Here is a 27,029-nt window from a genome sequence, read left to right as displayed (position 1 = left end):
TGTCCAACCCCCTACCTTAGTATAAGTATGGGACCCCAGTCCTTAGGACTTTAGATTACCCTGGCCGAAAGTCTGAAGCTGAATCCTGGACCTTTGATGCACTGCTCAAGACCAGAGGACTGAAGAAATCTCCCTTGGGGTCAAGGAGTGACTCCCCTGCTTGGCAGGCACCAACAAAGCATTTTGCCAGTCTGCTTCATCGAAGCTCCTGCTGGACTCCGAAGTATTTGCAGCCCAGGAAGAGGATTTTCAGACACATCAGAGGCCGACTCGAGTCCCCAGCAAAGCTGAGACCCGGAGCCCTTGTGAGTAGCGTGGAACCGGAACTCCTGGTCACCGTGCATTTCTGCAAGTGTATTGACTTCTCAACGTCTCTTGAAGTCATGCTTTGGTTGACTTGTAGCCCCCACCTCGAGCACTGAATCCACTGAAGATTGTCGGCCTGGTCATTCCGAGTGACCCATGGGCCACCATTTTGTGTTTTGTCTTGAAGTCCCTTCGCGATCCCTGGTCCATTGACTGGTGGGTCTCTGAGGGGGTAACTGTATATTTCCTTGGGCTTCCGTGGTTGCTCCAGACGTGCCCTGACTCCCAACCGAGTGGTGAGTCCCTCAGACCTTGCTAATCTGCACCGAAGCATTTCTTCTCTTTCTGTGTGGGTTGCTGGTGCCAAGGCTTGTTGTGTCCAATCCGGGCACCGATGCTGCAACAATCGACATCCTTTGTGGGACAGCTCGAATCCAGCTCCTGGTTGTCCTAGACACCTCCTGGACCTCGTGGCTGAAGAGTCAAGCTTCACCTCTTTCACCTGAAATCACCCGACATCGGTGGGCATCTGCTCATCGCCTTCCTGGTCACTGGCTAGTGACCCAGACTCTGCCCCCTCTGCTTTGAGGTTCTTCTTGTCTTCAATCCGGGCTTGGATCTCTTCAGACACTTTGTATCTTCACGGCAGCAGCACTTCTTCACCTGCTCCCATTGAAATCGATGACGCGACCCGACACTAAAAGACACCTATGCAGCCGGCTTCCCTGGGTGAGGTAACACGAGTACTCCGGTGCTCCCGTGGGTGCTAGCCCTAGAAGTTCCTAAGTCCAAAAGGGTTTGGTCCTGACTCAGTTCTAAGTGTCCCTAATCTTTAAAAACCTAACGGCGACTTTCCCCATAGAAGCTAACGGGAGCTCGCGGCTGTGTTCACACACTGCACATGGCCCCCGTGGGTCCCCTGTGTCACTACCTTGGGTGGTTCCTTGGGGTACCAGCGATTCTACAGGCTCTAGGCCTTGTGTCTATTAAGTTGTGGTTCTTATACCACTATTTTAGTATATGTTTTTGCTCGCCCCTAGGGCCTGACTTGTATTTGTGCTATTTTACTGTGATTATTGAAGTGTAACTTATGTGTTTTGACCTCTAGTCTCATAAAGAGACTAGGGGTGTGTGTTTAGAAATAAATACATATATTTTATATATATACCTGGCGTGGGTATCTTTCATTTAGTGACTCAAGAGATTATAGACTGGTAAAACAATCTGCTTTACATTCCTTCAAGACTTAGCCTGAAGGCTGCTCTCCATAACTACCACTAGGATAGCTTTCAATAAAGGTTGTCTTTAACCTATAACCAATAAGGGGTTGTTTGGACTGATACAGGGTACCCACTATAACTAGTGGACAGCATATATCAGGCCAACTTCTCACAGTTACGTCCTCCTGTTTTGTACAACTGCGAAAAATCAAGACGTTTGGTGATTTTCTTACATTTCATGACTTAGTCTAGGTCATTTTGGCTTTAGTCATTTCTAGATTAGACTATGCCATTACTTTATATCTTAGCCTTCCTGAGGGCCTGATCCATTGACTTCAGTTGATTCAGAACCAGGCTGTCAGGCATATTTTTCAACAGCCTAGGCATTGCAATATCACCCCCTTACTGAGAAAGCTTCACTTGCTTCTGGCGGCACATCACTCTATTTTTAAAAAGGGCTGTATCATTTTTAAAACTCTTCACTGCAAAAGTCCTGCTTTCGTATTATCTAGAATCAAAAAAATACACCGCTAATCACAACTTGAGGTCCACTCACAAGAACCTTTTCACAATCCCCTCATTTAAAAAGAAGAGATTGGTAGGTTCCAGATGTTTTGTTCTTGCTTCTCGCATCTGGAACTCCCTTCTCTCTGAGTTGCAATCTACATCCAACTATATGAGATTGCAGAAACTCTTGAAGACTTGGCTCTTTAGTCGAGTGTATGACTAAGTTATTTCCTGCACTGCCTTTTCTCTGTTACTAGCGCTAAGAAACCTGACCGGTGATCGAGCGCTAGATAAAACCCTCTAACATAACATAACAAATGTTGTAAAATTTGAATGCCCTATACTGGGGGACTGTTGGAAGATAACAAAAGCATCTTTATTGTCTTTATTTTTTGTGTTTTCCCTTGCTCTGTAATTAATGTTTTAATTGATTAGCAGGAAGCTCATTTAAGAAACACAGCCTGATAAACTTTTTTGTAATAATTCAAAGATATCAGTAACACCAATAGTAATTGATGAAGGGCTTATTTGAGTCTCAGTTGCTTGATTCTAGCAAGACCCATGCACATGAAAGAACATCTGATCTCCTAATGATCCAAACAGTTGGAAGCAAGCAAAAAAAGTTTTCATCTGGCCCCAGTGATGTTAATGTTTCTTATCTTGAGGAGCTCAGTGCTTTTCTCCAACCTTGCCCCACTTCTATCTCTGGCAACCAAATATCTTCCACATGCAAGACAATATCTCATAGAATCCCCTTGGCCAACAACAACCCGTTACGCTCTCTTGCTCAAGGGCAGGAGTTAAGTGGTTATGTTGATGACCTTGTACCTCAAATATGTGGATTAAAAATTACATTGGCACTTTCCCAAAAATATTTCTATTATTGTAAATGTTTTTGATCTAGTTTGAGTATGTGTTAATACAGTGTATTGTCCCAATTATAAATCCTCGCTGTCACCAATCTGATTCCTGTCTTCTGGTTCAAACTGGACACCGCACACAACACTTTTCTATTTAAAACACATCATGCGTCAGATGGTACCTGAGATGTTCCAGCTGTGATCAAAACTCATCTTTTCTGTAAAACATTCTACAGTGTCATGCAGGTAGGCTATATCTGATACCTGACATAAACCATTTTCTTTGTTCTTTTTCACCAAAGTCAGCATATTCAGAAACTCTCTTGTGACACTTCCCATCACACCCTCATCTCCCTCCACTCACCCTAACCTACCCACCCATCTCAACGTCTATCCTTGACCCCCAGTACCTTGCCAAAATCTCCTTTACTCTTCATCCTGAAAATCAGTGTTGTGCCCTGTTGACATGTTATGAGAACAAGAGACCTAGGCAATTAACTGGTCATAAATTGACCTATGTTAGACACATTGATATGAACATTGACTCCGTGTACTCAACATTTATGTTAAAAACTTTATTTTATTAATATAGATTCATAATTTAAAAAGTTGTGAAGCAAATGAGACATGCTATACTTAACAACATAACAGAAACATTGATATATTTGTATACAGACAAATATAAAACAATACAGTATAGGTAATTTCTGACGTACAAAACATTAAACACAAATATAGGTTGTTTGATTCATGTTAAAACCTAGTGGCTATATGGTAGACAAGTTCTTTATTTCTCTATGCGCGTTTCGGCGTGCTAAGCGCCTTCTTCAGGACAGCCACAATTTCCTAAACAAACAAAAATAATCACATATATGTTACAGATTACAAACATACAGTGTACACTGAGTCTGGATAACATATGGTTTGATAAAAAGTTTGCTAAATAGCATACAATGATAAAAAACAAATTAATCTCTGTGTAGAATTTTAAAAGAACCTGAAGGAAAGCTGAAAGAAAATTGTGTATAAGAGAGTTGAAGGTAAATAAGATAGCATAGTACTGTGGTACAGGAAAAGACCCTTCATCCCCACCAGAAATGAGAGACAACTAAAAAACCAAGATAGTTTTGATACCAAGTCTTTTGAAAGCCTGTGATAAATGTAGGTAGTCACAAGAAGTAGCAGCATAAACCATGGGCTCAACAGATAATAGGGGAAGCTTACCTAAATCCGTGTATGGATTTTACCAAAATAGATGTTTGGAACCACTGGAGGTAATTAAATTACCTATGATAAAGGGAAGGGAAAATAACAAAGATGGAATAAGTCATAATCACTAGAACAATGGATAAATATATGGTCTAACTAGTTGGAATGCATATACCTACATGTCGGGCAATTAGAAACCACGTTGGTGGTGGAGTCAAGACTTTATAATATAATTTTCTATAAAAGAAACAGGAAAACAAACATGTAGTGAAAACTATATTTTGTTGGTTTACTAAAAACTTTAATTCCCAAATGGGAAGTTAAAAATGAGGATCACCTAAAAACAGTATATATCTATGGTCCTTCTATAGATCAGTACATGAGGTCCTGGTGCTTGAACCCAAGGCTCCAGGGGAAGGACCACCCAGGCTGGTGTGTCTGTGGAGTTCATGAATCGGGAACCTGCAGATAAAAAAACCTGCAGTACGTTATATGGTTATTACAAAGAATTATGTGTGGGAGTGAGTTTAATAGTAGAAGTCTATATAGACGTGTTACCTTTTTTTATTAGGCTTGGAAAACAGCCCGGGTATGTTGGGAGTCTTAGATACGTACGGTCATCTCAAGATGTGAAAAAGGGATCACTATAAAGATGAAAAGATGTTTTAAATAAGCGCAGAACTCTGTAAAGATGCATGGGCATGTGTATTTATACTCATGTATGTCTGCACGTTGGTTATGCCAAAAATCGAAAGTCAGATGGTTGGTTTTTCCACTAAGAAACCAGTCCTAACAGCGGTAAATATGAAAGCCAAGGTTTGTTACCGAGATCAAGGTAACTATCAGCAATCGTGCTGCATACATATAGGATGGTTTTGCAGGATGTCTGAACGCCATATATAGGTAAAAAGTTATGGATCTCTGGATTAAGTGCTCAAAGTAGCTGCAAACAAATTGGTGGACTGCGCAATGTATCCAAGCATTGTCCACAAGCTCTAAATTGAGTGCTGAAAATGTCTGTATAAAAATGTAGAGGACTACGCAAAGTATCTAAACGTTGTCAACTAGCGAAGGAATATACATCTCTGAATTTAGCACTCGATTCCGATCTCGTTCGGAAAGCAGTCTGACCGAATCTGATCCGGAATGCTTTCCGACCAACTCGTCCATGAGCCTTCCGAGCAAGGGAGTACGATGCATTGCTTGTTAAACGCCAACAGAGTCATAAAGAATGCAATCTGTCCAAAGGAACTGTCCAGAAAGAAGGGCTGATGCAACCGTCTCATTTAGAATCACTCAAGATTAGCATGCCACTTATGAATCAGACTCATTTTAACCCGCGTGTAGATGATGATGCATTCGACTCAGTTTCATAACCATTTCAGTTTGTGTATCAAATGTCAAGGCTGAAAAGTCAAAAACAGTCAAGACAACCATTGGCAATGCCAAAAAATAAAAAAGTAAAGCAATTAAGCACACCCTCAAATCCACTCATATAAAGGGCCAACACCATGACCATGATCCTTTGCCACAACTGCTAATAGGTCCAAGGAGCCACCACCACACATTCCCTGCTCTCTGCCCCTCTGCCTCACATACTCACACTTCACACACCACACAACTTGAACAGATTTTATTTCACACAAAAACACACAAACACATACTCTTTTTTATATTCACACTCACCCTCACCTTCACCCTCAACATGGCCAAAAGGAAGCAGCCACGTTTTACAGATATGGAGTTGGAAGTGCTTGTTGATGAAATTGTCAGAGTAGAGCCACAGTTATTTGGGAACCAAGTCTAACAGACCCCTATGTCCCAGAGAATACCCAAAACAACCCCCACCGGACACCTGCCCTGCCAGAGACTGCACCAGAGGTCAGCAGGGCAAAGGCATGTCAGTGAGGGGAGAAAGAGACAGCCCCGGGAGAGCATCCCCCATGCAAGAGAGAGCACGAGAGGTCAGCAGAAAGAGACAGCCCTGGGAGAGTGCCCCCCTGGAGAGAGGAGAAGCAGCCGGCGAGGTATTCATCAGCATCAGAAGTGATAGCAGCAGGTGGCGGTGACAGCCAGACACTCCTAATCCCTGGAGCTCAGACAGACACTTCGGCCATCTGTCTGACAGGAGCAGTGCAGCTCGGCTCCCCATGGTAAGATAGCGCCTGCACGGGAGGGCGGTGGGAGGTATGTGTGATGCTAGCTTTGGGCATGTGGTGAGTGAGCCATGTGTGGTGCAGATGTCTAAGGGCGACCGTTCACTTCCTTGTTTAGAGGTCCAACTTGAAATTTGCATAGGACTGCACTGTAGCGGGGCTCTAATATGTTTCTTAGTCACAACGGGAAAGCTTTTTTATTTACTGAAAGTGGGAGTCAGGCCCACCAAGCGACTACCACCTGTTTGTGGGTGCAATTGGTATTGAGAGACCCTGGCACATATGGCTGCTGCCACTCCCACATCCCAAACATGGCAGAAAGACGAGACAGAAATGGGAAGCAGGGGGTAGACTGCAAGGGAAGAGGTACAGTCTGATGAGAGGGCGTGACCTTCTGAGGAGGAGGGAGGGGTTTGGGTTAGAAGGCCGTTTATGATGCATTCCTTTACCACAAAAATTTGTGGTAAACAAATGCGTTGCAAAAGAAATCGTGGCTGAGACGCGGTCGTACTAGAGACCGTGTTGTTTAGGTAGTCATTGTTGAGGAACTCGTTGTTCCAACTTGCAACCTTATTTGGGACAAGACATGATGTGACTTGTAGTGATTGCAAATATTCGTCTTCACATCCAGCCATACTAACTACTCTGGGCCTATGCTAACCTCACAGTAAGGGGAAGTGTACTGGTAAGGTGGCTGACACTGCTGCATGGTGTTGAAGTCAAGTCAGACAACAGGCACCAATGTCATCCATTTAGTCAGTACACATCCACTCACTGTCAGGTAAGCATGCTTCTTGTTGGGCTGTTTAGGAAGGGTGGTTGGAGGAGTGTGACCACTGACTACATCTCCAAGCAGGCCCTATCCTACACACTCTATCCACCCAGCACAAATAGCACACCTGGAACTAAGCATACCTGACAGTAAGTGGATATGTACTGGTACAATAGATGAAACTGTGGACTGCTGTGTGGACCACAAGGCACTGTTGGGATATGTGCTAAATCAGACACTAGGCAAAAGTGTTAAACAGCGTGATAATACATTTTCAATTACTATCATGAACCCGTTCTGACATGTAGTCAGTTGTCTCTGGATGGCAAGAGTGTATGAACGAGAATGCCTGGTGGGAGTTAGAGTTATGGCAAACACTTCTACACCCACCCAGAATAACACCTTCATCTGGGACTATACCTACATGACAGTGAATAGAAGTGCACTAGCAAGATACCTGACACTTGTACATGTTATTTGGGCCACAAAGCCTATTTGGAATTTGAATTTAAGTGTAACACCATGCACCAGTGTCTGCATCCTTGCTAGTACACTTGACCTCACTGCAAGTTGGCCATAGTCACAGAGGACTTACCAGGGATGTGTGGGAGGTGGAGTATTTGGAAAGGCTACAACTCACATCAGGCACTGTCCAACATACACCTCCCAAAACATCACAGACCAACAGGAACTGAGATTGACCACAGTGCTTTTGAATTCAATATCAGGATGCTTGACACTGGGCCCTGGTGTCAGACTTTACCACAAATACCAACAGTGTCAGTACATATCCACTCACTCTCAGGAAAGCATAGCTTCGGGCTGTTGTTTTTGCATGGTGGAAAGAGTGTGTGTAGTACAGGGCCTGATGGCAGTACTGGACATGGCAAACACTCCTCATCCCATCCAGCCATTGAAGATGACTGTGAACCATGAATACCTGACATTAAGTGGACCTGTAACAATACAATTGACAGAGACTGGGGACTGATGTTTGGAACAGAAGGCTATGGGGGGAGTTGTCTTGAAGTCAAACACCAGTTCCCATTGTCAGACAGCCAGCAGGAACATTCTGACACATTGTGAGGTAAGCTCATGTCCTGTTGGCCTGTTTGCGCTGGGCAGGAAGGTGTATGTAGGACTGGGATTACAGGAGAGGTATAGGACCTAGTGCTTTTTGTTTCACAGTAAGGTCTATATAGTACACTACTATTCATGAAAATAGACTGTATCAGAGAAATAGGAAATATGAATAATATGCATGACCAGCATCCTTGACATGATAATAGTACGAGCCACCTATGCGCAAATGGAATATATCGCTGATATAGGCATACATCTTTTTGCCGTCAATATAGATATCCCCTTAGAAATGAAACTTTGTTATTTCTCTGTAACAATAATGTGCTTCAAATTGTGGTTCAACGTGATCTTGAGTGATTTAATCCATTTGACCCTCACAGCAATGAGTAAACGGGAGAATAGTTACTCAGCCCGATGTATACATCAAAACCTACACAATATGGCCGCTGAGTCCCTCAATAGAAGTAGAATTAACCAACAAGCGTCTGCGCATGCGCGAATGTGCCGCACTGCACCGCGCATGGATAAAATGAGGGCGTTCAGATGTTTTACGAGGCTGATTTCTATCCGTGATTACAGGCACACGAGGTGAGCGTTTGATGAAGAATGAGAGAAAGTTGTGTCCTTGTTCCACTATCTGTAAGCAGGGCGGACTGAGTGTAGTCTTTATGCTCAGGGAGGGGGAATAGCGCTATGTATATACGCGCCGTCCTCGGAGCCGTAGAGATGGCAGTAGCGATAGCAATCCTTATGGAGACAGAAAGGCAACCGCAATAGCGAGGATAACGGCATGACCTGATATTAATGGGAGGCTGAATTACTGACGTCCGCATTATGTAGTGGTTAAGATTTGATTATGATGGGAATGATGGGTTATTAACAGACACACCCCAAAAGCAGATGACATGGATCTGTACATGCTGCTTGCTTACTGACATCGATGCATATGTTTTGATATTCTGATGTTTGCCCTCTAGATTTATACACCCGCAGTTAACGGGCGGTCAGTAATTGAGTGGACGAGTACACTCTTACACAACAGACACCCACCAGCAAGAGGGGTAAAGGTATGCAACAGGCGAGCGACCATGTGGTAAATATTCTGGTTTGTTACAGGCACCAGGTTTTAAAAGCATGAGGTAATGCGATGGAAATGGCTAATTGCGTGTCGTTGATTGTGTCTCCCTTAGGTGCAGATAAAAAACAAACTGGTTTAACGAAAAGTGCAGTGTGGCCAGTCGACCCTAGCCCTGATGAAATTGCCACAAGTTCTCTGAGGCAATGAAACATGTTGGTTTTTTTAAGTAAGCAAACACACAGCATGGAATAAATACGAGACAGCCAGTGTTTAGCTCGGTTTTAATATGGTTTGACCAGGGTTCTGATCAGACCCTGCCTCTCCTTCAAGGGTTGATACTGTCCTGAGCTCGGATACACATACCGTAGCCTAGTGTTTACACACAGCACTATATGTTGTTCTTTATTTTTGAATTTGTTTTTCGTGTGGCAGTTGCTAATGATGAGAACGTGAGGTAGCAGGTGAGAACCTGTCTGCGTACCCTCCATGGTGTTACTTCCGTGAGGCACTGCCATCCTTTTTTCATTTGATTTAGTTTTCATATGATATAGTTTGTACACGGTCTTTCCTTCTTTCATACAATAGTTAGAGGGAAAGTGGGGGAGACACTTCATACAGACACAAAAAAGTTTTTAAAAAAAGATTTGAGTGATATTGGACCCTATCAACGGACGGCATAAAATTTGGCCGCCTTTTGATTATTTGATACCTAGGTGGTTTTGAATGAGAAAGGGGTACCGAAGAAAGTTTTTCACTTGATACATCCATGAGCAGGTCCTCTTTTGTAATTAGTTGATGAGTGGGGGGCGACCTGCCCAATTTACCCCTTAAGCTCCTTATTGTTGATGGGAATGTAGGACTGGGCCAGATGGGACTTGGAAGAACAGCAAACACTCCTACACACACAGCACAACCACTTCATCGAGGGCTATGTCTACCTCACAGTGAGTTCATCTGTACTAGCAAGATGTCTGACTCAGGGACTGCTGTCTGAACCTATCACAACTGCCTCATTTGGCTATGTGCTACAAAAACCGGCCACCATTGACAAATATCTTGCAAATACACTTACAATCATTGTCTGGACAACACTCTTCCTGGTGGCCTGGAGGGGCTGAATGGGAGGAGGTGTGTAAGTTTCACAAATAGAGAACACACACTCATACATCAGATTTTCATAGTTTATTGCCACAAAATTGCAGAAAGATGAGTTTGTGAACTCATCTGACCGTGGAGTCAATGTACAAAGTACATGATCTGTGTAGCCACAAAGCAAACCAGTCACACATTTTGCTAGTCACAGTCATTCACATTTGTGGAATGAGATGATAACATGAGGCACCTCACTCACTCCATTCCCACAACTTTCTGGCTTAGTTAACAGAATGTTAGTGTGTAGGCAGCCACACCAATGTAACTGCTAAAGATATGCACTAAGGCCAGTTCGCAGGCACTAAGACGTACCTATATAGGGAGATAAAGTGTATGTATCTCACTGTGAAAGTAAAGATGTGGACAACACAAACACACTTGTGTCATTAACAGGGTGTTAGGAACCAGTCAATGTCTTTGGACATGTAATGTAAAGTAAACACAACAGGCCCAGTTATGCGCATACCTGGACATGTCCATCAATCCCCCTCTTGTCAAAAATACATAGTTATCCCCAAAAATAGGCCACTATCATGGATGAAGCAGGCCAATCTATCTACATTAACTCATCATTAGGTTCAGTAGCCTATGTAACGTGTATTATTTAAGGAGTAGTGGACATTCACTTCAGTCATTGTGTTGTTTCTGTACCCACAGGGTGAGCTGGTAACACCACTGGAACCATCCAGGACAGCCAGTGTCAGTCTCTGGTCGACCAGAAGCTCTCCGGCGTTGATGTCCCTCATTTATCTTCGGACGACGAGGAACAACGTGGCCCATCTGGTTTGGGTCACCCCACATCACCAGCGGTGACGAGATCTGGATCCTTTGTGACTTCTCACACAGCAGCAGACAACACATAGCTGACCCCTACCCACACCAACACATCAACCAAGGACAACACCAACTACACAGCAACACTGGTCACTCAGGATTTGCCGGGCAACAACACCACTGTCGACAATAAAGGAGGCTCGGTGTCTGCTGTGCCAGCAGCAACAGGTGCTGATCGGGTGGGTAGGGTTGGTGGGAGGGGCCATGTGGATCGGTGCCATCATCCAGCTGGTGCTACTGATGAGACCCAAAACCTCTCCAGAACCCTCCATGCTTATGAGGACTCACAGGGAGAAATGGGCCAGGTAGTTATGATACCCAGGACCATGCAACAGCAGTAGGCAGGCCACTATGAGAAAATGGACAGGTACATGGACAAAATTGATGACCTGACAGCGGTGAAGAGGGACATTCTCACCTGCCTCTGCCAGATTGCCACCAACATGTTCACATCTCCCTGTGTGCTCTCAACATCTGGTGCAACAACATCTGATCCAGCCACAGGGAGGGATGTGAACTCTGGTGGAGAGCACCCTGCACCGCTGCTGCCTGCACCTGAGTGTACCCCGGAAAAACATGGAATTGGTCATCCCAAGAAGAAATAGTGAGAGACTAATGGTTACACATCACCCCCAGGAATTGACTACCGGCTCCGGATATCCTCCATTGTGTGCCAAGCGTTCACTTTGTTGACTATCATTGAACTGTTCACATTGACTGGAGGGTATCATTTGGACTATGGACTCTAATAACGGGATCTACTTTGGAATATTTCATCCACCATCACTGCCAAATCCTATCTGCAATTTGTTTTCTGTTTTTTTGTTGAACACTCCACCATGGTGTGTACTGATTTCATAACATCATGCACATAAATAAATCACTTTGCACAAAAACCTTGCTCATGTTGTGCCTGTGAATATCAAATTTAAAAATTGCAATGTAGCAGCAAATCACACATAATAAAGTGTCTACAACATTGATTACACATCATTTCAAAATTTTGAAGTACTGGCTTGTGGGTAAATGTAACTTGTCACAGCATGTTAGATAGACACAACCAGGTTATCACTAAATCTGTAGGACATGGATCAGATGCAAAGAAAGTCCATAGCCAAAAATACAAGCACCATATCCAAGCACAATCTAGAATCATTGTCAGAAAACTAATGCATCATGGTTCATGTGTTGATTCAGAATATTCTTTGGATGTGCGAAAACAGACACGGCACACCACAATGTTGAGCACAGGTTTATTCTCTGGATACGACCTGCCACATCAACCCAATGTCAATTCACTTTACACAGTAACAAAATGCACACAAGTAAAGAAAAATGAACATCAGTTGAAAAAGAAAGTGCGTGTCAGTGAGTTCCACAGCAGTCCCACGTACTAGTATGTCACAGCATCAGGGGTCTTGTGAGGTCACAATTCTGCAGTTGACATGGCAAAGTATCCTGGTTAGGAGAAACATAGAACAGAGTCAGTCCACATGACTATGCCAGTTCATTTTGCTTCCAATGGCATCTGAAGCACAGGATTTACTCACAAACATACATGCACATTGTCCACCAGAAACAAAACAACAAACAGCTGGGGTTAGTTACCCCCTCTCATTGCATACTTATACTCATGTGAGGAAGTTGTAGATAAGCTGTTGTCTCTAATCCATGCCATCATCATCATCCCCACTGTCATCATGTCCCAGGCGAGGATCATCCCTTACTGGTGGCTGCTGGACTCCGTCGCACTGTATGAGTGTTGTTTCCCTTTGAATAGCCAGGTTGTGGAGCATGCAGCAAAAGCAGCGATGATCTTGCACACCTTCAATGGGGCATATTGTTGTGCTCCTCCCGTCCGATCCAGACAGTGGAATCTTGTCTTCAGGAGGCCAAAAGTCCGCTCAATGACTTGCCGACTCTTACCATGGGCCTCATTAAACCGCACTTCTGCAGGTGTGACTGGGTTACAGAGTGGTGTCAACAACCAAGGCTGATTGGGATATCCAGAGTCTCCTACATTTAACACAGAAAGAAGATTCAGTTGTCTCACAACAGATCACTATTTAACATACAATCTACACACACCATAACACACACATGCCACACCACATACCAGCAAGCCAGGTATGGTCCGGCTGTAGCTGAGACTTTAAACGGGGGATGGTGCTGTTCCTCATGATGTATGCATCATGTGTCGATCCTGGAAAATGGGCACAGACATGGGAGATTGTCATTTCCACCAAAAATACCACCTGGACATTAATCGAGTGGTAATGCTTGCGGTTGCGATACACAACCTCATTTGCTTGTGATGGAACCAATGCAACGTGGGTGCCCTTAATTAAGCCAGTGATATGTGGTTCCTGTCCCAGTGCATACAATTGTGCCTTGATGTCTGTCAACTCTCCTGGTTTTGGGAAGTGGATGTACTGTTCCAGGGAATGGAACAATGCCGCCAAAACAACACGAAGGACACGGCTGAACATGGTTTGTGACATACCACCAGAAGTGGCCACTGTGTATTGGAAAGTACCAGTGGCAAAGAAATGTAAAGCCTCCATGACCTTCACTTTGGGCTTCAGTGCAGTGGGATATGTATTACCAGGCTGCACATGAGGTGCCAACTGCTCCGACAACTGCTCAATAATTGGCCAGGTGAATCTGTACTTTCTGATGGTGTCATGTTCTTTCATGGTCTGTAGGTCAGGAAAGGGCCTGTACACTGGAGGTCGTTGGCGGTACCTATGTTTAGAGTGTAAACAAAGTTGGTGTCAGGTCACAATGTACCAAGAAACTAAATGCATTGAGACAAATAGGACATGAAATATGCACACAACTGAAGCTACAGAACAATGGAAATGCAGATTAGAATTTGCACGGATGAGCTTAGATACATGTAACAGATTCAGTACCTTTCCCAGACATGTTAACAAAGTATGGTGACACTGCAATTATGGGGGTGGAGTGTGCGAATCACTAATGTCCGAAATCATCAATGTGAGCAAGCATTGCATACACAACACTTCTACAGAAAAAAGTGAATATTTGTTTTTTAACAATTACATGTTCAATAGGGAGAAAGAATATGATCATGTGATACAAGAGGTGCGTGACACCCGATATACACATCATCTCACCAACTCAATTATGACCACCACTGTTGCAGTGTGGACACTGTCATGTTTTCAAGTCTACTTTACACATGTATTCATATACACAAACTTTGTCCAATGTTGCTGATGCAAATATATGTAAAGACACCATCCACTGAAGCATTGGACACACAGACTAGTAATTCACATTACACATACAAGCTGAAGAGGCGGATTAATGTCACTGTCTACTCATCCAAAGGTAAAAGCTTTAGCCATTAATAACACAACAAACATCTACAGTCTGCAATCACAATTGCACAATGGGACTTACAGTCCCAAAATGCAGTGACAATACAAGAATGCCCTTGTTCATCCTCAAAAATGTAGTTGACACTGTGAGAAATCCTATGCAGATTACTTGATTTCTCCAGCTACATGCTGGTATTTCCCATGAAACAGTGTGTCATGTGCCCCTCAAGGTTAGCTCCTCATGAGAGTTCGTCTAATTCATTAAAAAAAAATAACATTTAATCTGAAAAGTAATCCACACATATAATGCACAGAAATACAACAATCACAGAAGTGTCTGCTCTTCCCACCGATTACTCAAAGGACACGATATTGGCATCTGAACCGATTCGGTCACAGCCATTGACTGTTGGTTGTTATGGTGAGCGACGCCGGTGAGTATTGAAAGGACACGGTATCGCCATCCAAACCGATTCGGTCACAGCCATTGGCTGTTGGTTGTTATGGTGAGCGATGCACATTTAGGCGCGTGTCTTCATCGCGTGTAACCTGACTCGGTTACCTCCTATAACAAATGTATCAAAGTCAATCGTGCTACAATGATGAATTTTTGAAATTCACTGTAGGAATGTAGTTTGCAAGCAATGTTATGCAATGGACCGATTCGGAAATTGCGACCGACGCAAACCTATCACTTTTGCTGCATGGATTTGAGACCGCCTCTGTTGTTTAGATATCTGTCTGTTCCCTAGAGACTTCACTTGCATGCACTACCTGCATCATTCATTCTCCTCCCCATCTCTCTGCTGCTGTTAATACGTCCTCTAGTAGCCACTGTGACGCAGACACAGCCCAGGGCCCCAGCTTTCAGCGAGGAGGAGGACCAGACCCTGCTGGACACACTCCTGCCACTGCACAGCCAAATGTATGGCAAACTAGAGTTGCAGGTGAGTGATGATTACAATGCATTGCCATTGGACTTGGGCAATAACCATGCATCTGTGACATTAGGAATCGTATTAGTAGAAATATAATTTGGGTTTTTGCAAGATTAACTGTGTGTAGGGAACTGTTCTGGGCTGGTACAGTGCTGTAGAAGTGTGTGTACTGGGGCAAACATATCATTACTGTTCTCAAGGGGCAGAGTTGTAATTGAACACAACTAATGCACATGATGCCATATGCTTTCCCCTTAGACATTTTTGCCAATCTGACCATGATCTATATGTAGAAGTGTCTGACTTAGAAACATGTAGCATGTGAACTAAGGGACTGTCACCATGTCATCCTTACAGGTCAATCCCCTTGAGAAAACAAAGATGTGGAGGACAATCGCCAAGATGGTGCATGACTTGGAGGTCACATATAGTCATGTCTGTCATTGCCACAAGAGGTGGCAGGACTTTTGTGGCTGGGCCAAGAATATAGCTGAGGCCCTGCTGGGCCGGTCACAACCTGCCAAGAGAGGTGGGTGCTGAACCCTGACCCCCCCCCCCCATGCTCCGCATCCTGGGCTTGGTGTTCCCTGACCTGGATAGGTGAGTATATGCTTTGTTGCACTTCTATCTCCAATCATGCATGTTGTAATATCTTAGTCAGTTGGCACTTTTACAGGTCATAAGTCGGCCAAACGTACAGGTATTTTAACAAGATGCATATGCAGAAGGATCATTAGATAACAGGTAATGCCCCTTTCATCAGGGACATGTGAGTAAGTTATGTTCAGGGTGGTAACAGTAGTACCATGCACATGTGTTCATCAACAATTATGAACACATGTACATGTGGATGAGCTTTAGCATGAATCCCATTCGTTGACATGTGTCTGCACATTTACTGATGAGTAAGCCTGTTCTCAATGTGGTTTTAACAAATCATTGAAGTATCTTGTAATTGAAGCACCAAATTCTGGAAAGCCCATGCTATACATTTTGGCAGAATGTGTTGTCTATGTTAAGGCCTAGGTGAGTTTGGCTTTCTGTGTGCCAATGTTTGGTCCCAGCCCTGCTGCTAAGTGTGAGCACATGTGTCCCACGGGACAATCACATCTAGGCTGTCTCTGGTCACATGTCACACTGACCTTGCACATGATATTGTTGAATATTCCATACTCACCATTCGAAAGAGTGAGTCCCTGTGTCTGACTCTGTTATGGTAAAAATACAACACAATGGAAAATATAATTCCCAGGCAACGTATATGACTAATAGTTCAAATTGATAAAGCACAGAAATGGAAAAACAAGCAAATAATGCAATTCACAATTTTAATTAAAAAAGACATATAAAATCACATGTAGTAAAGTACCAATATACAATAAAAATGGGAATTTCAATAATACAATTTAACAATATATGTTACACATAGTGGCAAAACATAAGAAATCTTCACCTTTATTGTATATTGGTACTTTACTACATGTGATTTTATATGTCTTTTTTAATTAAAATTGTGAATTGCATTATTTGCTTGTTTTTCCATTTCTGTGCTTTATCAATTTGAACTATTAGTCATATACGTTGCCTGGGAATTATATTTTCCATTGTGTTTATACCCTGTCCCAGGAATCAGAATATTCCACAGGGGGTCCCTGATACCCACATGTATGGTAAAAATACAAGCCATTCAGTGTCAAACACACTATGAGGTATAATGTGAGGTACACAGTCACAACAGTTGACGTGTGTAGATGCTCTTGACTATTCCCACTTGTTGGCTCAATAAACCATGTGTTTAATGCATCACTGTCTGATTCAGAGAAGTCAAATATGCATCAAATTTGAGTTGGTTACCAAAATGAGATGTTAATCAGGAGCAATATCAGCTGGAGAAAGTGTGCATAATGTGTAATCGAAGTGAGGTACATTCATACTTGGGCCAAACAAATGGGGACTTGTGCATTCTGGACAGGTTTGGTACACAGTGTTGACTGTTGCGATTATGGATATTGGTTCAGTAACAATATTCTCTACAGTCAATGCACCCAAACGTGCCAGTGGAATGGTGTTCTACCTGAGGCACTGTGAAGCTGCAGTGATCCGACTTGAAAGTTTCTAGACCTTCTTTCGCATCTGTGAAACTTGAGCTGCTTTCAATGTGCAAAACATTCTGATTCTGCTACATGAAACTGTGCATAGATAACACAGGACATTGTGCCATATGCCTGTCAGCCTTACTGTCTCCACAATCAGTCATATGTGTGAAATGACAGTAGAAAAGCTAAATTACAGTATGAATGGGATAAAGCGCTTTTATCTGTGTGACATGACTCATGAAATGACTACGCATTGTGAATGTTTGACAAGGAGGCATTTGAGCAGTGACATATGAGTCAATGGTTCCACATTTGATGATGAAGGGTAGCAGAATGTTCACAATGTCTCAATCCAAATCTGAGTATCATATTTCTAATGTGATGGGTAAACTCACTTGCAGGAGAGGAGACATAAATGTCAAATTCAGGACACAAGGTCGTCATGAGCACAAGACGAAACATCCCCAGCTACATGGTCCATTAGTCAACCTGGTGGTTATTTAATTTGATGTTTATATACACAATGTTGGTGATCACTTCATATGTGACTGATTAATGGTTAACTGTCAAACATACAAGTGTCATGCATTTTGATGTAGCAAGAGCTAATATCACAACACAATGTTATGTCTTATACTTTGGTTTCTGTGGAGATTTGTAATGATAACTATGTGTCAAGTACATATGGATGACTCATGTAATTCATTTGCATTCTTGGTTACAGCATCATCAGTGGCCACCGGAGGAGACAGTGCCACAGATGTGGTGGGAGCAGGACATCAGTCTGGGTCCAATAATGAGTCGCTGTCTGAGGGATCCACTAACGGAGAGGGTGAGGGGAGCCTCATTGGGGGCAGCGCTGCAACTACATAAGCAGGCTCAGAAGCAGATCACAGCTCCAGTGAAGACTACCATGTGGTGGTTGGGGAGACAGTGACTGGATTAACAACCTCAGAATCCACTACCACCACTCCCATCTCCACCTTCCTACCTTCTCCCCTTCCCACTGTCCGTGGCCGTTCCAATGGCATGGGAGGCATGTCCTTTGGGCAAAGCACCTCACCTCCTGTCCCTGTCTCCCCTGCTGCCCTCAGTGTGGCAACCAATGACATCTTGAGGCAGATCTCTGTGGGGCAGACATCCGTGCTGAATGTCTTCCATGGACATACCACTCTTTTGACAGAAATGTCATCATTCCTGGAGGGCATTCACTCTAACATGTCTGCCCTACAGAGATCCAATCAGACTATGGCTTTGGCACTGATGGCAGCCCTGTCACTGCTCCAGCAGTAGCTGCCCACTCCTACCTCTTCCTCAGCCACTGTCCCAACTACCCTCCCTGACCCAAGGTCAAGCAAACCTACACAAGCACATGACTCAACATTCACACGCAGCACACAAACAGACGCAAGTTGCAAACCACACACATGCATACTCGGAAGACAGACAGTACACTCTCCACCAGGGACATGACAGCAGACGACACACATGCATCCAGAGACACTCCGCATACCTCACTACCCTCTGCCTCAACAACCCCTACCCTTTCCTCTCCTGTTCCCCCCCTTAGCCCAGCAACCCCACCTTGTTCCCATTGAATTCTTCCCTCCCCAAACCTACACCCCCCCCCCCCCTCCTAAGAAGAGAAAGTATCTCCCTCCTGACCCGGCACCAGTATGTGCCCCCGAGAAAAAACAACATACACAAACAACTCCCATCCGAATATCATCCTGGATCCAGAAGACAAAATCAGTTCCAGCAACCCATAGCTCCCCAGACCTGCCCAGTACCTCTGTCACAAAAAAAACACTGAAAAGACTAGTGCCATTCCCAAGACACCCCTCAAACTTTACAAAATACCCCAAATAGTTAAGGTCACCCCATCAGCACCTCCATCTGCCCCTACAACTACAGCTGCCCCCCCCTAAATTAGAGCCAACCACTGCAGTGGAGTCACCCCCCCCCCCTCCATCCGAATCTACCACTGCAGTGGACTCTAACACCCCTCCTGATCCCATCCCTCCCAAAACACAACCAGTCCCCATTAGTTTGTCCCCTTTGGTGTCTGGCATGCCCCCTAGATGCCCCTCCCAGGGGAGGTGTCCCATAGCAGAACTTGTGCAGGCAAGAGTAGATGGGCATTTTGTTTTTGGCTCATGCAATGACTAAACAGTGATGGACTGGCCATTGAACTTTAGCTATTTATTTATCTTTATTTTGAGGCTGAATAAAGCATGTTTTCATTTTTTATTTCAAATTTCTGTGTACACGAAATAATTTTTTTGTTACCTGTATAACATGTACAATTAGTAGTTTACATATACAATGATGTTAGTATGGCTTGGATTGCATATGTTCCATGTAGTATGAGCGCTTTGACAGTATGTATTCAAGAGTATTGTGTCTACATTTCCTGGGTAATAATCAATAGGGAATGGATCACTTGTAGCTGCAACCAGGGTCCAGATCGTTCTATCCGTCAGTACTCTAAGTTGGTAATTGGAGAACCCTCAATCACGTAAAGTAGGTCGCAGGGCGGTTTATCTTGATTCTCCACCTTTCTTTTAATACGTGTCAGCATTATCATTGGGTCTCTTTCTGACTGCTTCCTCCATCTGGAGGGAACCACTGGATTTCACAAAAGTGATCAGAAATTGATAGTGCAAAGTGCTTTAGTGAAAAGTGATATTAAAAATGTCTTTCTCATACTACCTTAGAAGTAATACTTTTATTCTATCTGGTGTATGGGAAGACTCTTAAAAAAGGTGAAATTCATGCAAAAAGGCCTAATTATGAAACCGTTGCACTGTTTGTGTTCAGATCTAAGGTCGACATGTTTCAGCCCTAGGAATGCCCTTAACGGGTCAATGGGCTTTCTTAAGGACCTAAAAAATAGTTGTGAGAACAGGTAGTTTCCGCTTCTAAAGGAAATCAGAGTAGATAATCTGAAATATGAGGTCAATGGTACCTAAAGGTTGGTAGTACCTAAAAAGAAAGAGATAAAGATGAACAACAATGCGAGTACTTGTTTTCTTAAGTACAGGTAGACAGTTAAAAGCAGACTGAAATAAATGGCAAATCTTTAAAGTACTTTAAAATGCATAAGCAAGTATATTAAATGGCAATCCTTTGTATATATGTCAACTGTAGTTTGTTTTTGGACTACTTGCAAATAGTGTGATTGTAGCTGTGTCATCGTTGCTCCAATCACTTCTTAGTAAATATGGTTGCTTTTAAATCTTGTGCATTTAAAGATATCTCGCTAGTCATGTTCAGAAAAAAGTGAAAAAATGTCTCTGGTCGTGGTCTTAATAAGGTAGGTACGTTTGTACCGGTATTCAAGGAGTATGGGTGTCATAATTATGGCTCACAAGCTCGCTAATGCACTCGTGTGTTAACTGGGAGTGTTGTGCTTGTACATACGTAATGCGCTTAGAAAACTAATGAAATGAAAACACGTTAAAGCATCTCTTTATGCAAACAAACAGATACATCGCTAATGAACACGTGTATTGCTCGAAGGGAAGAGAGGAGCATAGTGCTAGTATTACGTATAGGCGCGCTTGGAAAAGTAAAAAACATCCCTTTGTGCGGTCAGTCGTATTTAAAAAGGATGGTGAATTAATCGTTCATTAATGGTCTTAAGGTAAGTTAATGAAGTAATAAGTGATAAGTGGTACCTTTGTACAGTCCCAAATTGGGCTTCTGCGGGGCCACGTATTAAAAGAAAGGTGGAGAATCAAGTTAAACCGCCCTGCGACCTACTTTACGTGATTGAGGGTTTTCTAAGTACCAACTTTGAGTACTGACGGACAGAACGATCTGGACCCTGGTTGCAGCTACAAGTGATCCATTCCCTATTGATTATGAGTTATTGACAGGAAGCAGAATGGATTACAGCTTCGTCTAGCTCCCCCCCTTGATTGTAACATACATTTCCTGGGTGTCATCATGAACATCAGTTTTGGGTATGAGTGTGGCATGAAGTCACAAACCTTTTCATTTTTCAAACACACTTACACGTAGGTCATGCTTTCATTTGTCAACATAGTGCAAGTGTCTCCAAGTGCAACAGTTCAGGTGAAGCATGCTGCATATGTTTGTGCTGTGCAGAAAAACACCTGTCTCATCAATTCACCTGGATACATATGGAGTTTGACTACATGGCAGCGACTTTGTACACACCCATGTACACAAAGTGTTGTTAAAATACTTGTTTGTGACTTGATACTGGTGGACCCATGTCTGTGTCTTCTTCAGATCTTGTAGAATAGTGGCAATGTCAACCTTGCCACAAGTGGAATGCCACTGTGGGCAAAAACTCTTCATGTATGTGAACACATCTGATGCATTTCCTGAGCCCATGTTGAGTGTAAGGTGAGCAGTATTCTCACAGTTGTCCAAACCGGTTTCCTCAAAAGGAGTCCAATTACTGCAGAAATTCTTATTAGGCAAGGTGTGTGTTGTCTAAATAGTCTATTGCTTACTCATTTACAAGTCATTCATGCCATCCTGCTTTTGGTTTGGTGACATTACATGTATGGTGTTTATGGATTGTACCAGTTTGGATTCAATTTATTAACCACACACCAGTTGCAGTTGAGCATATAAATTGTGTGTTCTTTGTCTTTTGTGTATGACTGAAATTGTATTGTGTTAAGCTTTGATTTATTCTGTTCCATGTCACACTGTGCTGAACTATGAGTGCTGTGATGTCTGTTGGATTGCTAGGTGCTACATGTGGTAAGGCAAGTTGACAGTGAGTGCACAGAAAGGATGTGTGTCTGTCCACTGTGCAGAGGCACCAAGATCGGGTGTCTCCGACATGCTCTTAGTTGCCACACATGGGAGGAGGTGTTAATGGGAATATGTGTCCTGGCTGCAGATGTCAAGGGTTCATGTTTCATATGCTGAGCTTTCTTAAACAAGGGTAAAAGTGAGAGTGATGAGTATTTTAAATTTTGTTTGGATCGGGGATACATACGTCATAGTGGCCAGAAAAATGTAGTGGTTGACAAAGAGTGTAAGATGTGGGCTGAGTGCAGAGGCAGATCTTGTGTAGTAGACATGAGGTGTCCACAGTCACCCTATGTGAGTGTATACAAATAGAATGATATGATTCAGAGTATGCAACTGGTTAAATCCTGTGCAAGGTATGGTACGAATAGGTAGATGTGATAGATGTTAAACCACTTAGCCACTGTTTTATTCTGTCAGGAGGTGAGCAGTAGACTGTGCCTCTACAGTGAGGAATGACTGTAACTAGGCATTGCATTTCCAATGAGTGAGGATAGTTGTTGATGTGCATAGGTCAATGGTGGTATGGGGCATGTAAGTCATATGTGGATGTAACAGGGCAACAGTGAGACAAGGTACAACTTGTAATTTGTGACAAAGTGGATAAGTGTATCTAAAGTGTATACGCCAGTTGTGTATTTTAGTGTGCTGAACGGTGGAATGTGTGGTGTATAGTTGATGTATGATGTTTTTGCATCTGTGTATGCATGTGTTTTAGAAATGACAATCTGGAGAACTTAAGCTGAGTAGGGCGGGAGTGTGGTGAACTATAAATGATTGAGGACATATCCATAGAGCAAAGTAAGTGTCTTGTTGTGAGATGTGATGATGTGTAAAGTGTGCATGTCAGAGTGGGCAGTGATGCTGCACGGTATGATAGAGTGCAGTCCAAAGACATTACTGAGTGTGCAACTGGTGATGAGTGTGGTTCTTTCAACATGTTATGTTTGGCTTCTGCTGAGAAGGTGATTAGTTCAGTACATTGTGTACATGTCATGTATGTGAGAGTTGTGTACATAGTGATTAAGACTGGTGTTGTACATGTAGGTATGGATGTGAGAAGGGCAGCGCCAAAATGAGATTTTGAGAACTGGGTTTGAAGAGTTTGAGTACAAAGCTGTAGCTTGCGGGTCAGACATGCTTTTCCATCTAGCTGCATCAAAGATGACTTATGACATACTTGTGTGTTTGATAGTTTTTAAAGTTGAGCATGTACTTTGAGGTGGATGTGAGAGCGGTCATACCTGCACAAGTATAGTTCATGCAGGCCATGAGGTAATGTTGATATGTACATATGTGTACATTTTGTGCATGTAATTAGTCAAAAACAGTTGCTAGAGTAAATATGAGGATTTTGAGTGTGTTGTCTGCAGCTTGCTGTCTGCCTATGGATGTTAATGACTGATTGTTCAAATGCCCACTTTGAGTACACTGTCATATGCAAGACCTATTGTCATCACTTGAAAAGTTGGCTCCACCTAGCCTTGGCGTGTCTTAGTTGTGTGTTGGCATAAGTGGCGTTTCACCCTTTGTAGGTAGTTGTACTAATTTATTTGTCATTTTTAGCCTTGGAAACTGCCCTGGGATGGATGTTGTGATTGGTAAATTTGCAATGTCATGAATCTGAATCATTGGATGACAGCCCATTCCTTAGAGGGGTACAGCCCCAACAATGTTGAAGTCATGGATGTGTGTTGTTGTGCCACCTGGGGTAAGACTATTCCAAAACTCATGCCCACACTTGCCAATACACTACACACACATGGTTCATGCTGGCATTCTGACTTTGAATGTCAGAGGTATGGGGACACCAAGGGAGATTAAGTAATTGTAATGATACCTCTGGTTGTGCTGAGTAAAACGCATTGCACTGTGAGCAAAAACACATTTGACACTGGAACAAGACACCCAGTTCCATAAGTGTTTGCATTCTCTGAATTTTGGTACCTCTGATCTGGTTATGCAAGCGTAGCTCTTGTGTGTGTTCATGTAGGCTCCCATTGTGCCAATTAAATACTACCTTGTGCCTGATGGTAATATGTGTTTGTTGAAGGTCTCCTTGCTGTTTCCATAGCTTTTTGGACAGTGTTTCAGTGCCAAATGTGGACAAAGCAGAATTCATTCTGCACATGTCTTTCATCCTCACAAGATGTACCTGTATCCCCTGGCTTGAGGATGACTATGTCAATTGTGTTGGTGAGCCACAGATTGAGCCACCACACAGCATCCTCGCCCGTACTGGCAGATTATCTTACCCAATGAGCTGTGCACTAGACACACCAACACTGTTTGTGGATCCTACGTCCTGAGACTCATGCATACTCCTACTACTATGCAGAACACAATCTGCACATTCAAAATGGGATTATTTCTACAAGCCTGAGGAGCTAGATGCAGATTTGCTGCAAATGACATTCTCCACAGCTGACCATAGACACATGCAGATGGGAATTGTAAGCAGCAGCACCAGTCCACACATGGGGCTGTATTCTACATTGTTGTTGGACCATGCTTCTTTAAAAAACACGATTGATTTTGACTACAAATATTTCCAAGACTACTGCGACACAACCACTTTTGTGTTGTTGTAGTGGGAGGCACAGAAATCAGTTGAGTGTGGCAAGGTCTGTGAAGTACTGTGTTTTGTCTGGGCCAATATCCTCTGGGCTTTAATGTATACCAATGCATCACTGTGTCATACTATTGTGAGTACATTGTAGTTATGTTGTCCTATGATATTTCAGTGTGTGTTGTGGTGGACTCATGCATTCACTTTGTGATACACACATATGTGTGTTCATTGCAATTCCTGTTCCACCGTCAAATGTGTTTTTCCCATAGTATTTAGGGTGCTAACTGTACCTACCTGATGACGACATTCCCTCATTGTACATACACAACATGCAATGGACCCGTGTTCGGATTGTCATCACAATGATACTCAAGTACTCAGAAAGTAATTAGCACACAATCTGTGATCATCTCTTTAACCTGGCTTCTGTGCTTTTACCCGTCAATGATTTTTTTTTCAAAAAAGGCACAATGCTGCTGATCAAGGGGGTGGTATGTAGGTCAGACTGGCCAGATGTAACTTGATTTCCTTCAATGCTCCTAAATACAGTGCAACCTCCCTGCACCTGCCATGACCTGAAAGTGATGGTCGTGTGGCAGAGATGACATTACCTCTGTCACGACATGTAAGGCAGTGCACCAGGATAACTATGCTCCAAAGGCTGTCCCCCAGCCTCAATTTATAGCACAGCTGGTGAGCCAAGAAAATCCTGGAACTACATTGCAGTGGCCTGGTGGGGACTGTGTAAGTGAGTCAGTCTCTTGGTGTGGTTTTCAAAGGCCCCCAAAACCATGGCCCATATGTGACCCTGGTGCACCAGCCAATCGACCACTGGCCAGTTGCCATCAGGGCCAATCCAAGGGTATGCTGAGCACTTTCTGATTCCATCTCATCACCCAGAGGGCTCTATGGGTTTTAGCCCCCCATTGTGTTTGTCAGCCCAGGCTGAGACAGCTTCCCTGAATGCACATAAAGTCCTTGAGCTGCTGTAGGTGCTGGTCTGTCTTGTTTGCGCATCAACCCACCAATATTTCACAGGTTTTTAAGAGACCATTTACTAGGTGATGGGGCTTTGTTTGTTCCTTAACGGTCCCTAGAACACTTGCATCTACACTCAGCCCATTCCTCAAAGTTGCCAGTTACTTTTGCTGCTACAGTATGGGAATGCATTTTATGGAAAATGACATTTGGGTTTGTGTATGTTGACATTCATGCAGCATGTACTCCACCTGTAGCTATTGAGGCGCTTTGCCTGATCACCAGTTACATAGTTCATGTACACATTGCTGGGGGTATTTGCCCCAAAAACCCATATTTGCATCTACATAAATGGGGTATTTGCCCACTCCCAAACCCCCCAGAATGGCATCTATATGTATGGGGTATTTGCCCCCCAAACCACAGATTTGCATCTATATGTATGGGGTATTTGCCCCCCAAACCCCATATTTGCATTTACTTGAATGGGGTATTTGCCCCCCAGACTTGCATTTACATGAATGGGGTATTTGCTCCCGCACCCCATATTTGCATCTACATGAATGAAAGTATTTTCCCCCCAAACCCCATATTTGCATGTACATGAATGGGGGTATTTGCACCACAATCCCCAATTTGACTCTACATTGCTGTGGGTATTTGCCCCAACCCAAAAATGGTCACTACATTGCTGTGTGTATTTGCACCACAACCCCCAGATCGGCTCAGCATTGCTGGCCGTTTTTGCCCCACAATCCCCAATTTGGCTCTACATTGCTGTGTGCATTTGCACAACAAACCCCCTGATTGGCTCAAAACTGCTGGGTGTATTTGTCCCACAATACCCAATTTGGCTCCACATTACTGGGGGTATTTGCCCCCAACCTAAAAATGGTCTCTACATTGCTGTGTGTATTTGCACCACAAGCCCCAGATTGGCTCAACATTGCTGAGTGTATTTGCTCCATAATCCCCAATTTGGCTCTACAGTGCTGATGTTATTTGCCCCACAACCACAAATTTGACACTACATTGCAGAAAGTATTCTCCCATCCCTTTTGGCTGTAGTTGCGCCCCTGCTTTCTCTTGCATTGTCTTGTGCAGGGTAGGTACGTTATTGTGTA

The 27,029-nt window shown here is 43.4% G+C and overlaps 1 protein-coding gene across 4 annotated transcripts in view; it reads left to right on the top strand.

The window, feature by feature from the left end:
* Positions 1-27,029, top strand: part of LOC146811630 (membrane-spanning 4-domains subfamily A member 4D-like) — a 416,136-nt gene that overhangs the window by 345,680 nt on the left and 43,427 nt on the right. The window contains exon 6 of one of the 4 annotated variants that reach the window (XM_085618604.1): positions 11,001-11,966. The exons of the other annotated variants lie outside the window; for them this stretch is intronic. Within the exon in view, the coding sequence (XP_085474730.1) occupies positions 11,001-11,156 (156 nt within the window). The 3' untranslated portion in view covers positions 11,157-11,966. Of the gene's footprint in view, positions 1-11,000; positions 11,967-27,029 lie in introns of those variants that run through there. 4 annotated transcript variants of the gene reach the window in all.

The sequence above is a fragment of the Triturus cristatus genome, chromosome 7 (genome assembly GCF_964204655.1).
Source record: "Triturus cristatus chromosome 7, aTriCri1.1, whole genome shotgun sequence".
NCBI lineage: Eukaryota > Metazoa > Chordata > Amphibia > Caudata > Salamandridae > Triturus > Triturus cristatus.
The sequence above is the reverse complement of the archived record's forward strand: the minus strand, read 5'-3'. Positions and strand labels throughout refer to the sequence as shown.